The sequence below is a fragment of the Chiloscyllium plagiosum genome, chromosome 39 (assembly GCF_004010195.1).
Source record: "Chiloscyllium plagiosum isolate BGI_BamShark_2017 chromosome 39, ASM401019v2, whole genome shotgun sequence".
NCBI classification, from domain to species: Eukaryota; Metazoa; Chordata; class Chondrichthyes; order Orectolobiformes; family Hemiscylliidae; genus Chiloscyllium; species Chiloscyllium plagiosum.
Genome location: NC_057748.1, coordinates 13,655,689 through 13,672,306, shown reverse-complemented (window position 1 = coordinate 13,672,306; position 16,618 = coordinate 13,655,689). Strand labels below are relative to the sequence as shown.

At 47.8% G+C, this 16,618-nt stretch overlaps 1 protein-coding gene across 1 annotated transcript in view; it reads left to right on the top strand.

Moving 5' to 3' along the window:
* Positions 1-16,618, top strand: part of LOC122542250 (beta-1,3-N-acetylglucosaminyltransferase lunatic fringe-like) — a 60,457-nt gene that overhangs the window by 21,470 nt on the left and 22,369 nt on the right. The window contains exon 2 of the mRNA XM_043679791.1: positions 12,375-12,423. Within this exon, the coding sequence (XP_043535726.1) occupies positions 12,375-12,423 (49 nt within the window). The remainder of the gene's footprint in view (positions 1-12,374; positions 12,424-16,618) is intronic.

Below are 16,618 nucleotides of genomic sequence, written 5' to 3'. Positions count from 1 at the left end.
CTCACAGTCAGCGTGTCGCTCTCTCCCTCTCTCTCTTTCTCTCTCTTTCTCTCTCTCTCTTCTCTCTTTCTCTCTTTCTCTCTTTCTCTCTTTCTCTCTTTCTCTCTCTCTTTCTTTCTCTCTCTCTCTCTCTCTTTTCCCCACCCTGTTCTGAGTGAAATAATGAAGCTCGGAAATGCTACACTGGTTGAGATGCGGGACAATCACTAACCATGTTGCTATCACCCACCTCTCATGCGAGATTAAAGAGAACCTTTATCCCCCAGACCCCAAAGTTGAGCATGTTACCACATGGTAGAAGTCTTGTGGTGCAGTGGGTAGTGCCCCTACCTCTGGGCCAGAGGCTCCCGGTTCATATCCCACACCAGGACTCTGGCCATGGAAGGAGCACTCCAGAGATGGTTAATGGGCCTGAGATTCCTTCCGCTATTCCCCAAAAGGGGGACAAGGTGAAGATGCGTCAAGGAGGTAGTCTGGATTCTGTACCCAATCCTACCGCCCTGGCTGCTGGGTGGGGAGTCCAGATTCAGTCAACTGAATAAATCGAAAATAAGAAGCTAGCAGTGATGTTGGTGACTATGAAATGACAAGGGCTCTCTGCCGTCTGGCTGTGACTCTCGAATCAGGGCAGTGTGGTTTACCCACTGAAATGGACAAACTGGTCACTTGCACGTATCAAGAAAAGGTTTCATTGGCTGTTAAAGGGGGATGTAGCAGTGAAACCTACATTCTGTGACTCACTAAAGAACAAGCAAATAGTTGTAAATTTAACCCTTTACATCCCGGTAGCATTCACTAAAGATAGTCATACATCAGGGAAACAGACCCTTCGCTCCGACCAGTCCATGCTGACCATAATCCCAAACTCAACCAATCCCACCTGCCTGCTCCTGGCCCATATACCTCCAAACCTTTCTGAGTCACGTCCTTATCTAAATGTCTTTTAAACATTGTAACTGTACCCGCACACACCACTTCCTCTGGAAATTAATTCCACACACGAACCACTCTGTGTGTAACAAAAAAAAATTGCCTTTGTGTTTTTTAAATCTCTCTCCTCTCACCTTAAAGAATATGCCCCCTAGTCTTGACTACCCCCACTCTAGGGGAAAGACACTTGCCAATCACCTTATCTATAGCCCTCATCTATATACATGGCGCAAGTAGCCCATGTAGAAAGATAGAAAACTAAGAGCAGGAGTAGGCCATTCAGCCCTTCAATCTTACTCCACCATTCCATACTATCACAACTGATCATCCAACTCAGTCCCTGTTCCTGTTTTCTCTTTGATCCCTTTAACTCTAAGTGGTTGGTGCAATGGCTTTAGGAGTTGGGAGGTCATGTTGCGGCTGTACAGGACATTGGTTAGGTCACTGTTGGAATACTGCATTCAATTCTGGTCTCCCTGCTATAGGAAGGATGTTGTGAAACTTGAAAGGGTTCAGAAAAGATTTACAAGGATGTTGCTAGGGTTAAAAAAAACACACAACCTGGGTTATAGTCCCACAGGTTTAATTGGAAGCACTAGATTTCGGAGCGCTGCTCCCTCATCCAGGTTGGAGGGTTTGAGCTACAGGGAGAGGCTGAATAGGCAGGGGCTGTTTTCCCTGGAGCATCGGAGGCTCTTCCAGCACCACTAATCCAATAATAACCAAAGACAACGTGACTGAGATAGAGAAAATATGAATCACTTTTCAGAAGGAAAGTCCAGAAATTTATTTTAAATTAAGTTTGGGCAATAGATCAAAGGATTACATCTCCTTATCTGAAAGAGGATGTTCTGGTTATGAAGAGAGTACAACAAATATTTACCAGACAGATTCCTATGATGGTGGGAAGGTTGGAGTGGTTAGGACTAGGTTCACTGGAACTATGAAGAATGATGGGGTTTCTCATGGAAACTTATAAAATTCTAACAGGACTAAACAGGGTCAACGCTAGGTTCCCGATGACTAGGGAGTCCAGAACCAGTTTAAAGACACGGGGCAGGACTGAGATGAGGGGAGATATTTTTACCCCTAGTGAGCCTGTGGAATTCTCTGCCACAGAGAGCAGTTAAGGTGAAGATATCAAACATTTTCAGGAAGGAGCTAGATATAGTTTCAGAGTCATAGAATTATACAGCACGGAAACAGACCCTTCTGTCCAACTCGTCCATGCCGACCAATATCCTACTTTAATCTAATCCCATTGCCCCGTATCGCTCTAAACCCTTCCTATTCATATACCCTTCCAGATGCCTTTTAGATTTTAGAGAGTGTCGAGTCCAATCACCGTTCTTTCGAACAGAAGACTCCATATTAACTGTGCTTTCACTGAACTCAATATTAACCCCACTTCCTCTCTGAAGTATCTTTTGAAACCCAGCATCAAACCACGCCCCACCCCGTACCAATTAAATAATTAACGAATGACCAGCTCTGCCCACCAGGGGCTGTGCAGCGATAACTAGGGAGAGAAAGATGGCGAGGTTAAATCAAGATGGAGTTGGATGGAGGGTGGTGAGGTGGAGGAAGAGTAGTGAGTTCTGGCCCCTCTGATGCCCACCTCTCTCTCTCTCAGTAGACTACCAGGAGGCTGGAGGAAAGCAGCAAGCCAGGCAGCATCAGGAGGGACAGGCAGGAGGCTGGAGGAACACAGCAAGCCAGGCAGCATCAGGAGGGACAGGCAGGTGGCTGGTAGAACACAGCAAGCCAGGCAGCATCAGGAGGGATAGGCAGGAGGCTGGAGGAACACAGCAAGCCAGGCAACATCAGGAATGGGATGTTTCGGGTGTAACCCTTCAGGACTGGGGGTGGGTGTAAGGGGTGTTGTACATAAAAGTGGGAGGGGCTTAGCTGTTTCCAGCTCCCCCTTCTTTCCTAACTCGAGGAGGAATATGGTATGGACGTATTCCTTTCATCTATAAAGTCCTGTGGGCAGAAATATATAGTTTTTAGGGCACACATATTAATCTTGCTGTGAGCCTGGCTGATCATTTTTAACTGGTTTCAAGTGGAATTATTAGCACAGCTCTGGTTGAAGTCCTGTGCTCACAAATAATTAATCGTAGCGATGTACAGCATGGAACAGACCCTTCGGTCCAACTCGTCCATGCTGACCAGATAGTCTAACCTAATCTAGTCCCATTTGCCAACACTTGGCCCATATCCCTCTAACCCCTTCCTATTCATATACCCATCCAGATGCGTTTTAAATGCTGTAATTGTACCAGCCTCCACCACTTCCTCTGGCAGCTCATTCCATACATGCACCACCCTCTGTGTGAAAACGTTGCCCCTTAGTTCCCTTTTAAATCTTTGCCCTCTCTCCCTTAACGCTATGCCCTCTAGTTTTGAACTCCCAAACTTTGGCGAAAAGACCTTGTCTATATATCCTAGCCATGCCCCTCATGGTTTTATAAACCTCTATAAGATCACCCCTCAGCCTCCGACTCTCCAGGGAGAACGCCCCCAGCCTATTCAGCCTCTCCCAATGTGTAACAATCCGATTTTGGAGTTTAATCATTTTCATGTTTGCTGCTTTCTGTCCTCTGATTAGCCTCAGAGCTGGACAGATATAGCGTCTTTAGTGTAGTAAGGTATTTCAAGCTCTTTCACAGGTCTGTTATTGAATAAAAATTGACATTATACCTTGCAAAAAACGATATTAGGATAGTTGCCCCTTACATCCCTTTTTAAATCCTTCCTATCTCACCTATAACTTATGTCCTCTAGTTTTGGAATCCCCAACCCCAGGGAAAAGACCTTGACTATTTAGCATGGCCCCCTCATGATTTTACAAGGTCACCCCTCAGCCGCTGACTGTAATACAGCATGGAAACAGGTCGTTCAGCCCAACTCGTCCATGAGTCTATATTGGTGCTAATGGGAGTCACTCCCTCCCAAATGGTTGAAGGGTATATTGAAGGGTACTATCCAAAACATAATTAGAAAACGTGTCCCCATGGGTGTTCCTGTATCATTCTCTGTACCAGCTCTGCCCTCCTTTGTTGGCATGTGCTTTCTGAAGGTGGACTTGGTGGATTGAGGCCGGAGATGGATTGTAGTCCTGCGTTAGTTAACAAACGGTATATGTAGCACAAAGCAAATTCCACTTGCATTGTCTTCAAACTCATTTGAAATGCTGAAAGAAATTAACCATTCGCTATTAGATGCACTGACTGATTTTTTTTTTTTAAAAGGTTAGATTCCCTACAGTGTGGAAACAGACCCTTCGGCCCAACAAGTTGGTCACACCGACCCTCCAAAGAGTAACCCAACCAGACCCATTTCCCTCTGACTAATGCACCCAATACTATGGGCAATTTAGCACAGCCAATTCACCTAACCTGCATATTAGATTAGATTAGATTCCTTTTAGTGTGGAAACAGGCCCTTCGGCCCAACAAGTCCACACCGACCCGCCGAAGCGCACCCACCCAGACCCATTCCCCTACATTTACCCCTGCACCTAACACCACAGGCAATTTAGCGTGGACAATTCACCTAACCTGCACGTTTTTGGAGTGTGGGAGGAAACCGGAGCACCCGGAGGAAACCCACGCAGACACTGGGAGAATGTGCAAACTCCACACAGTCGGTCGCCTGAGGCGGGAATTGAACCCGGGTCTCTGGCGCTGTGAGGCAGCAGTGCTAACCACTGTGCCACCGTGCCGCCCATATCTTTGGAATGTGGGAAGAAACAGGAGCACGCAGAGGAAACTCACACAGACACGGGGAGAATGTGCAAACTCCATACAGACACACTGAGGTGGGAATCGAATCCAGGTCCCTGGTGCTGAGAGGCAGCAGTGCTAACCACTGAGCCACTGTGATTTGATTTAGTTTTGTCACATGTTACTGAGACGCAGTGAAAAGTCTTGTTTTTGTGTGCTCACCGGGCCAATCGCACTTCACTCTGCTTTAACACAGCCCAGCAATTTTGAGAAACCAACCTCGGGCCTTTAGCCCTGACCCCAGCCTGAACAACCTGTGCTTTGTTCAGAGAGAGCTCCTTAGTCAGGCATTGTTAGTTGGCCATGATGTGGAGGAGCCGGTGTTGGACTGCGACGGATAAAGTTAACAATCACACAGCACCAGGTTATAGTCCAACATGTTTATTTGGAAGCACTAGCTTCAGAAAGCTCCTACACAACCACCTGATGAAGGGGCAGTGCTCCAAAAGCTGTAGGAGTATAACCTGATGTTGCATGATTTTTAACATTGCTAATTAGCTTACACCAGTGATTTAATGCAGGTTAGGGTTTAAGGTGGACGCTCGGAATGGGCAACACTCGGGCAAAACCAGGGTAACCCCCAAAAAAATTGAATCCCTGTGACCTGTTTGCAAAACAGGTGCAGCCACGGCTAATGTCATCTTGAAAAGGTATCTGTCAGGCATCCTGAAACTTTTGAGCATTCAGACCTGCTCTTCCCTAACCATTATGTCTTCATTTCACCATTTTCGAATTTGGTAGAGTTTGGATCTCGGTGCTTTGTGTTCATGTTTCAAACATTCGCGCACAGCTTTTGCACTCTGTTGGAGATAGGTGGGCAATGTATTCATCTGGGTTTGCACCATGCTGAAATCTTTTCACTTTGAGCTCATCAGAATAGGCACAACAATGTCAAATTTGCATTTGTTTCAATTTAAAGTAAGTGCCATTGAGAATTGAATTTTGACAACGTCACGTGTACCGAGACACAGTGAAAAGCTTTGTCTTGTGAGCAATACAGGCAGATCACAGAGGTAAGTAAATAATAGGTAAACAGCGGCAAAAATAAAACCACATGTACAAGCGAATGCCAAGAGTTTGAGAGTCCATTCAGTATTCTAACAACAGTAGAGTAGAAACGGTTTCGAAACCGGCTGGTGTGTGTGTTCAGGCTTCTGTACCGTCTCCCCGATGGTAGAGGTTGTAGAAAATCATTGTCAATGTGGGATGGATCTTTGAGATGTTCCCTCCTGGGATAATCTAGAACGAGAGGTCATACTTTGAGGATAAAGGGGTGGAAGATTTAAAACCGAGATGAGGAGAAATTAAAGAGTTGTGAATCTGTGGAAATCACTTTCCCAGAGTGTGGTGGGTGCTGGGACATCGAGTAATTTCAAGGAGGAAACAGATTTTTAATTAGTAATGGGTTTAAGGGTTACAGAGAGCAGGCAGGAAAGTGGAGTTGAGGCCAAGATGAGATCAGCCATGATCGTTTTGAATGGGAGAGCAGGTTAGAGGGCCTGAATGGCCTCCCTCTGCTTCTGGTTGTTGCTTTGATAATGTCACTGCAATCTCGTCATCCAGAACCCCAGATTAATGTGGGAGTTCAAAGTTTGTGCGAAGATTTGTAGCTCGGGTGCTCGTTGTTGTGGTTCTGTTCGCCGAGCTGGAAGTTTTTGTTGCAAACGTTTCGTCCCCTGGCTAGGCAACATCATCAGTGCTTGGGAGCCTCCTACGAAGCGCTTCTTTGATGTTTCCTCCAGTGTTTATAGTGGTCTGTCCCTGCCGCTTCCAGTTGTCAGTTTCAGCTGTCCGCTGTAGTGGTCGGTATAATGTATGCGGGTTGTTAGCTGTCTTCCTGTTTGTCCTATATAGTGTTTTGTGCAGTCCTTGCATGGTATTTTGTACACTACATTAGTTTTGCTCATGTTGGGTATCGGGTCCTTCGTTCTGGTGAGATTAGTTTCCCTACAGTGTGGAAACAGGCCCTTTGGCCCAACAAGTCCACACCGACCCTCCGAAGAATAACCCACCCAGAATCATTTCTCTCTGGCTCGTGTAGCTATCACTACGGGCAATTTAGCACAGCCAGTTCACTTAACCTGTGCATCTTTGGACTGTGGGGGGGAAACCGGAGCACCCGGAGGAAACCCACACAGACGCGGGGAGAATGTGCAAACTCCACACAGTCAGTCACCCCAGGCTGTGCTACCGAAGCCCTGCCCAATTTTTACAATCTCTAACAAGACAGCTCCCCTTCAGTCGGAAGGGTCCTTCTGACGCAGGGTCACATTAACTCTGATTTCTCTCCACAGACGCTGCCAGACCTGCTGAGCGTTTCCAGCACTTTCTGTTTTCATAGCTCCCCTTCGCTGTCTGTTTAGAATCGTTGTTTCCCTGTTCTACACCTCCTCCCCCCCCCTTGAGCTTACAGCTGCTCAGTTCTGAAACTATTCTTGTCTGTCGACCTTGGATTAAGGTGGTCAGTCCACACCAATTCAGGTTGGGGTTTTAAGAGTCTGAGTCGTTCGGCCTTTTGTGTGTTTCTGGTGGTCTCTTCGAGCGGGAAGTTTCTGGACTGACAACTGAGACGGTTTCTCAGAAATACGAGCCACAGCCACGTTTAGAGACAGCAGCCGGACACAAACCGTGCTTTAAAGCCACACTCGTGTGGTCAGCCACAGGGAGGGGCTCTGGGTTTATAGAGACGTGGAGTTTTACAGCATGAAAAGAGGCCCTTCAGCCCATTGTGTCTGGAGCCTGTCATTGAGCATCTATCTATTCTTGGGGCAAGGGGCAGTGGCTCAGTGGTTAGCACTGCTGCCTCCCGGCGCCTGGGACCCAGGTTCAATTCCACCCTCAGGCGACTGTCTGTATGGAGTTTGCACGTTCTCCCCACGTCTGCGTCGGGTTCCTCTGGGTGCTCCGGTTTCCCCCCACAGTCCAAAGATGCACAGGTTAGGGTGAATCAGCCATGCTAAATTGTCCATGCTATGCAGGCCAGCTGGGTTAGCCATGGGAATTGCAAGGTTACTGGGGAAATAGGGTAGCAGAGTGTGTCTGGTTGGGATGCTGTTTGGAGGGTTGGTGTGGACCCGATGGGCTGAATAGCCTGCTTCCGTGCTGTAGGGATCCTATGACTCTATTCTCATTCCATTTGCCAGCACTTGGTGTTTTAGATTGGATTAGATTAGATTCCCTACAATGTGGAAACAGGCCCTTCGGCCCAACAAGTCCACACCGACCATCCAGAGAGTAACCCATCCAGACCCATTTCCCCTATTAAGAGAAAGTGAGGACTGCAGATGCTGGAGATTAGAGTCGAGAGTTTGGTGCTGGAAAAGCACAGTAGGTCAGGCAGCATCCGAGGAGCAGGAGAATCAACGTTTCGATCATAAAGATCCTTATGCCTGAAACATCGATTCTCCTGCTGCTCGGATGCTGCCTGACCTGCTGTGCCTTTCCAGCACTGCACTCCCCATTCCTCTATATTTACCCCTAACAAGTGCACCTAGCCTGCACATCCCTGAATACTATGGGGCAATTTTGCACAGCCAATCCACCCTAACTTGCACATCTTTGGAAACCAGAGCACCCGGAGGAAACCCACACAGAGAACGTCCAAACTCCACACAGACGGTCGCCTGAGGTGGGAATCAAACCTGGGTCCCTGGCGCTGAGCCACCGTGGTGTCGAATGTAGAACGCTGCAGGATTGGAAGTACATTGGATGTGGGCGGCACGGTGGCACAGTGGTTAGCACTGCTGCCTCACAGCGCCTGAGACCCGGGTTCAATTCCCGCATCAGGCAAATGACTGTGTGGAGTTTGCACATTTTCCCCGTGTCTGTGTGGGTTTCCTCCGGGTGCTCCGGTTTCCTCCCGCAGGTCAGGTGAATTGGCAATGCTACATTGCCCGTAGTGTTAGGTTAGGGATATGGGTGGGTTGCGCTTCGGCGGGTCGGTGTGGACTTGTTGGGCCGAAGGGCCTGTTTCCACACTGTAATGTAGATTAGATTAGATTACATGTCCACCGATCCTTGAAGGCAGCAGGGCGAGGTTGTTCAGGGGCTACATGGGATACGTACCTTTAATAGTCAAGGTGTTGAATGGAAAAATAAAGAGTTTATTCTGGAACTGCATTTAATGGTGGCTTGGCAGCAGCTGGTGCTACTGTGCAGCCTCTGCTTGTTGACTCTGTCAAGAGAAGGTGACTGCACCAGAGAGGATGCGGAGCAGATTCACCAGGCTCTGTGGTTGGACCATTTCCACTCTGAACAGCCACAGGACAGGCTGGAGGTGTTTTCCCTTGAGCAGAGAAGGCTGAGGTAGGGGGAACCCGATTTCAGGTGCTCAAAGTTCTGAGGGGCGCAGACGTAGGAAGAAACCTTAGTGGTGGGGTCAATGATTAGGGACACCACGTGAAGGTAAGGAGCAGGAGGTTTAGGGGGGATTTAAAGAAAGCTTTTTTTTTTGTCCTTCCTCCACTCAGAGGGTAGTGAGTATCTGGAAACTGCTGTCGAAAAGGGTTGGAGAGACTGGAACTCTCAAAATACTAAAGAAGTATTCAGCTGAGCATTTGAAACACTGTAGTACACATCAAGTGCTGGGAAATGGGATCAGAATAGAATTGCAGAATCCCCCCAGTGTGGAAGCAGACCATTCGGCCCATCAAGGCCACACCGACCCTTCAATGAGAGTCCCAGCCAGACTCACCCACCCACCTATGCTATCCCTGCTGGAGAAACTCAGCTGCGGTGAGTACAACCCCTCCTCAGAGCAGGTCATTGCTTTGTAACCTGGCTCTGTTTAAAATCAGGAGACAGTGAGGGCTGCAGCTGCTGGAGATCAGAGTCGAGAGTGTCTGGTGGTGGAAAAACACAGCAGGGTCAGGCAGCATCCGAGGAGCAGGAGGATCGACGTTTCGAGCATAAGGCCTTCATTAGGATTCCTGATGAAGGGCTTATGCCCGAAGCTTCGACTCTTCTGCTCCTCGGGTGCTGCCTGACCAGCACCAGACACTCTTGACACTGTTTTAAATAAACCAAGCCATCAATCCTTGTTGAGCGGTTACTTATTAGAACATGATCAGTAACCTGACCAGTGGTGTTAAAGGTGCAGTTAGCTCAGCAATGATATTATTGACTAGCAGAGCAGACTAGAGGGGCTGAGTGGCCTATTCCTACTCCTAATTCCTACCGATGTATGTTCAAGGTGTAAAAGGTGCTATGCGCATGTATCTTCTCTTTGTAAATCCTTTACAGATTAGATTGGAAGGGCATGGGAACAGACCCTTTGGCCCAACAAGTCCACACCGACCCTCCGAAGAGCAACCCACCCAGACCCATTCCCCCACCCCTCATTTACTTCTGACTAATGCACCTAACACTATGGGGCAATTTAGAATTCACCTGACCTGCACATCTTTGGACTGTGGGAGGAAACCCATACAGAGCCAGCGAGAACATGCAAACTCCACACAGACAGTCACCCGAGGCTGGGAATCAAACCCGGGTCCCTGGTGCTGTGAGGCAGCAGTGCTAACCACTGAGCCACCGTGCTACTCCAATTTACAATTGCTAATTTCGAAGAGGGAGCGTGAGAGAGAGACAGACAGAGTCCCACAGTTGATGGACTAGCCTCAAGTACAATCCTTCTGACTAATAGCCTCCCTGGCCCGTCTCTTTATCTCTGCCGCTGTATGAAGTCTAAATCCTGTCCTGGTGGAAAATGGTAGAAGGATTTAAAAGGAGCTGTGAGCTGGCGTGGAAATCGTGTTGAATGAGACCCACGTCTGGCCGTGCTTAAACAAGGCCTAACTGTAGGCGCGCGCACACAAAGCCTGTCGCCTGGTTAAAGGCACTCTGTGGAACAGCCTTGTGTATGGCACGCTGTCAGTGGATGGAGCCCCTGACTGCACTGTTAACAGGATCAGTTCCACTCCTTTCTTTCGGAAAGCCATGGTGCAGCTTTTCCCCCGCTTGGTGGTGAGAGAGAGGTCAGCAGTGGGGAGGAGGGGGATGGGGCACGGCCTGGGATTGGGGGAGTGGGGTGGTGTGTGGCTAGTCGGAAGGGCCTCAATCACAGTTGCAGCTGACGGAAAGGAAGGCTGTTGGAGGAGAAGAGGAACCTGCTGCGAGCAGTAGCCTTGAAGAGGTGTACAGAATGAGGAAATGGCTGGCCCTTCTGCTCAGAGCGACGTGGCTATTTCTGTTGTCTCACTTGTGTATTGTTCCTACCCATCTTCCTGTTCTCACTAAGAAACAGGAAGCCTCTGCTAAGTGCAATCAGCAGCCCACACCTCCGTGTAATCAGCAGAGCGGGTGCTATCATCTTTCTGATTTGCTTACGTTCTCCATCCTCTCTCACAAGAGTGGTACTGAGCATCCATTTTTCCAGAGGGTCAAGCCAATAGCACTGGATCAGTGTACGAGGGAGATTCCAGACCAGTAGACAAACTGGTCTGACACCAGTAACACTAGTCACTGGGCCACTAATACGGGTCCTGCCATCAGTAACAGCAATCATATTGGTCTCGGAGCCAGCACTTTATGGGACCAGTAACACTGGTCATTGTGCCAGTAATAATGTCTTGGAGCCAGCATGGGTTATGGGTCCAGTAACAATGGTCACTGTCCCAGTAATATTGGCTTTGGTGTCCCCACTTGTATGGGACCAGTAACATTGTTTATTATTCAAGTAATATTGGTCTTGGAGCCCACACTTATGTGGGACCAGTTACACAGGTCGCTGTCCCAGTAATATTGGTTTTGGAGCCTGCACTTGTGTGGGACTACTAACACTGGTCACTGTCCCAGTAATACTGGTCTTGGAGCCCACACTTGTTTGGGACCAGTAACACTGGTCGCTGTCCCAGTAATATTGTTTTTGGAGCCCACACTTGTATGGGACCAGTTACACTGGTCGCTGTCCCAGTAATATTGGTTTTGGAGCCCACACTTGTATGGGACCAGTAACACTGGTCACTGTCCCAGTAATATTGGTTTTGGAGCCTGCACTTGTGTGGGACCAGTAATATTGGTCACTGTGCAAGTATAAAGTCCAATAACCTCATCATTTTCCTCATTCCGAATGTCTCTTCAAGGCCACTGCTCGCACCACTGAGGAGGTTCCTCTTCTGCTGCTGGGTCTTTGACCATATTGTTAATATTTATAAAGCATTCATCAATCGCATCCTCTCAAAGTTTGGTAATGGGAAGAAACCTGTACAGGGACTTCAATCCCTGAAGGCTTCAGGCTGCACAAGCGTAAAAACAGGCATCAAAACTGGAAAGTCAGGGCCTTATTAGATCCTCGTTTGTGAGCAGTTCTGGAGGAGGTGAAGGGGAAGTGGCTGAGGTGTTAGTTGCCCCTCAGGGGTGGTTAGACCCTGCAGAAGGCCATTCAACCCATCCTCTCCATGTCAGCTCTTTGTTTGAGGCATCCACTTGCCCTCACTCTCCCAATCCGTTGTCCCATAGCCGGTAACACGAGAAGTGTTCGGAAAAATGCCGTATCCAAGAGGAAGGTTTCTAGCAGGGGTTTGGTAAGTTGGTACCAGCTACCCTGTGTGTTGATGGGTTATTTTTGTGGCAACTTTAGGAAGAGTTTTTATTTAATTGTCCAGCGCATTGAATTCCGGTTGTGTGCTAATCTTATCTCTCTCTGTTGGTTCCCAGACTTATATCTTCACGGATGATGAGGATGAGGAGCTGACAATCAGGACAGGTGAGGCCTACTCTTTCTCTGTTTGGTTCCAGGGATACACAAGGGGTATGTGGGGCACCTCAGTGAGTCGTAATGAGCTGGTGAACGTGGGGAGGGCACAAGTGATGTCCGAGCCGGGTGTTCCTATCCAGTGGGAGAATCGAACTATAAGAGCAGATCAGTTTGAAAATTATCGTGGAGGCACCATGCGCCTTGAGCGAAGTACGGAATCAGGCCATTCGGCCCATCAAGTTCTCAGCGATACACTCAACAGCATCTTGCCCGGATCTAGCCCCCTCTCTATCCCCACAACCCTGCAATTCCCCACGGTTAATTCACCCTCACCTGCACATCCCTGGTCACGATGGGACAATTTAGCTCGGCCAATTAATCTAACCTGCACATCTTTGAACTGTGGGAGGAAACCCACGCAAACACCCAGACACTCGCTTGAGACTAGAATCGAACCCGGGTCCCTGGTGCTGAGAGGCAGCAGTGCTAGCCACTGTGCCACCCATGTGAACCTGAGTCTTCCGTTAAGTCTTCAACCACAACGCAGACTCTTTTCAACCTGACCAGATTAGATTCTCATCCGAACTTCCATTGGTTAAATCGGTCCCCATGTTCTTCTTTGATCCTGATGTTTATAATAACTCCCTTAATGCTACAGTGCCTGAGATTTTATTTTAAATTTGTCTTATTCATTCAAAGTAAAAAATATATCTACATAAACATAATCCTTCCTTATCACCGCGCAAGCAAACGTGTACAATTTATTGAAAATGCCTGAAGAAAAGAATGAGAATGGGTTTTATTTTTTATTTGACCTCTTCTCAAGCAGAGCTGAAGGATTTTGTGTTGCTAATGTTTTTATCGTGTGGTGGGATTCACAGAATCACAATTATTTTGGTGTGAAAGGAGACCATTTAGCCCCTTATTACCTCCTCTAGCCAGCGTAGCTGTATTGTTTAGTGCTAATCTCCTGCTTTTACCTCATGTCCCTGCATGCCATTACTATCCCAATAAATAACCATCCAACACTCTCTCTTGAATGATCTAATTGAACCTGCCTCCACTGCATTTGCGGGCAGTTCATTCCGCATCCTAACTACGTGCTGTGCGGAAAATACTGATCTTGCATCACCATTGCTGCGTTTGCTCATCACATTGGGATGTTACCCTGCTGCCTATGGTAGGGATTGAACCGTGCTACGCTGGTGTTTTGCAGCAGCATCTAGGTATTTTCTGCCCTTGAATTGCAGGGGTTAAGCAGGGCAAAAGGGAGCACTACAGATGCCGGAGATTAGCGTCAGGATTGGAGTGGAAAAGCACAGCAGCGTCTGGCAGCATCTGTGGAGAGAAAATCGGAGTTAACGTTTCAAGTCCAGTTACCCTTGGTCAGAGCAGACCATTCTTTGAAAACGGACTTGAGCTGTAAACTAAAAGGGTAGTGTGGGATTACAGGATGCAGGAAAGTGGCCCAAATGAGATGCTCGTTCCAAGAGCCAGTGCAGACATGAAGGACCGAATGGCCTTTTTATCCCTATCAAGATAGGAGTGGTGCTGAAAAAGCACAGCCGATCAGGCAGCATCCGAGGAGTAGGAAAATCCACGTTTCGGACGGGAGCCCTTCACCAGGGGCTAAGCAGTTAGCATTGTAAAACTCCTGAGGTATCACAAATGCGAGGTGCTCTTGCATTAATAAGAGTGGCTGAAAATGTGTTGCTGGAAAAGCGCAGCAGGTCAGGCAACATCCAAGGAACAGGAGAATCGACGTTTCAGGCATAAGCCCTTCTTCAGGAATTCCCCCACCCAATCTTTCCCCTCCCCCCACACCCCCCACCCCCCACACACTCATGCACCCCACACACACACCACTCCAGCTGGGGCCTCACCACATCCTGGACAGCCCCCACATAACCTCCCTGCTGTTGTGCTACAACTGATGAAGACCTTCGTAACCAATCTATTAACCTGTCCTGCTGCCTTCTGGGATCCGTGGACAAGATCCCAAGATCTCCCAGTTCCTCTAAGCTTCCTGGTGTCTTGCCATTAATTCCTAGGCCTCCGGGTTTCTAATCCAGTGACATTAACACCACACAACCATCTTCTTTCTGTGTACCCTTTCTCTTGTCCCCCTTCATTGTTGAGAGAATGTTCCAGTGCCCCTATCTTGCTCTGTGACCTTCCCCCTATGAACATTAGGGCTGGGAGTAGGCCATTCAGCCCCTCAGGCCTGCTCACCCATTTAATGCCATCCTGACTGACCTCATCTTGGCCTCAACTCCGCTTTTCTGACACTCTCTATTATCCTTTAACCCGTTACTAACTAGAAATCTGTCTGTCTCCTCCTTAAATGTACTCAACGTCCCAGCATCCATTGCACTGCGATATATTGAATTCCATAGACACATGACCCTTTGGGAGAAGTAATTCCTCCTGGCCTCTGTTTTAAATCTGTCACCCCTGAGCCTAAAACTGGGTTGCCCCACAGTGGGGGAAGAAATGGAATCATCCAGCACGGAAACAAAACCTTTGGTCCAACTCGTCTGTGCTGAACATAATCCCGAACTAAACTAGTCCCACCTGCCTGCACATGTCCCTCCAAACGTTTCCTATCCATGTATTGATCCAATTGTCTTTTCGAAGTTCTGCCCCTATCCACCACTTCCTCAGGAAGTTCATCCCACACACCCCCCACCCCCCTCCCACACACGACCCACCCTCTGTGTAAAAGATTTGCCCCTCATGTCGTCTTTTAAATCTCTCTCTTCTCACTTTATTCTTGAAATCCCCCATCCTAGGGAAATGACAGCTATTGTTAACGCTATCTATACCCCTCATTACTTTATAAACTTCTGTAAGGTCGCCTCTCAATCTCCTACATCTAATCAACATCTACTGATATACCTCAGTTAGGCCGAAACTGCCCTGTCTCTCCTGCTGTAACAAGCCTTTCATCTCTGGAATTAATCCTGGGGGGATGTGGGGAGGGTGTGTGGGGGAGGGTGTGTTCCACCTCTGAACTTCATCCTTGTCTATTGAAGATGCTTCCCATCACACAGTCTGATGTTGAAGTCACTGGACTCAAAATGTTAACTCGCTTTCTCTCTCTCTCTCTGCAGGTGCTGCCAGACCTGCTGAGTTTCACCAGCACTTCCTTTTTTTTGTGTCATGTCTCGGTGCCTGTAGTTCTTTATTTTATTTTCGTATTCTAATTCTTGGTGACCCCCTCTCTAATTCAGCATTTGTTCCTGTTTCTTTTCGTTAAATGCTTTGTTATGTTAAATAACTCTTGTTATGTTAAGTCTTTAGTGCAGTGCCTATATTTGGAGCATGCCTCATGTGCTTTTGTTAGTGTGAATGGATATGCAGGGCATGGGGCTGTCTGGCAATGGTGCTATAATCTCTCTCTGTCTCTCTCAGTTTCAGGCTTCAAATCAGAGTCATACTGCACAGAAAAGGCGGTTCGGCCCATCGACTCTGCACTGACATATCTACCACTAAACGTGTGCTAATCCCGATTTCCTGCCCTTGAATGTTATGATATTTGAAGTGTTCATCCAAATATTGTGAGGTTTCCAGCCTCCACTACCTCCCCAGGCAGTGCATTCCACATTCCTACCACCCACTGAGTGAAAAGGTTTCGTTCCCAAATCCCCTCTGAATCTTCTGATCTTTACCTTAAAACTATCATGATTGACCCCTCAACCAAGGGGAACAGCTGCTCTTGAATCACCTGTCCATACTCCTCGTAACGTTATGCACATCGTTTATGTCCCCCTCTCTGTCTGTTCTGTTGTATGGAAAACAATCCAAGCCTATCCAGTCTCTCCTTATCACTCAATTGCTCCATCCCAGGCAACATGCTGGTGAACGTTATCTCTACCTCCTCTGGTGCTATCTCACTATGGTAGTAGTGTATAGAATACCCTTCAGAGTGTGCCGCACCGTAGTGTTTTATGAGGGAATACACATGCACTCTCACACAAGCATTCAGTACATAGATGTATTCACAGATACGCACTCTCTCACACGTAGACAGTTTCACATATAGACACTCTCTCTTACACATACACGCATACTCTCACACATACATGCACACACGTTAATGTTCACATTCTTTCACATACTCTCTCTCACGCGTGCACACATGCACTCACTCACTCACTGTCTTTCTTTTTCTTTCTTTCTCTCTCTCTTTCTCTCTCTCTCT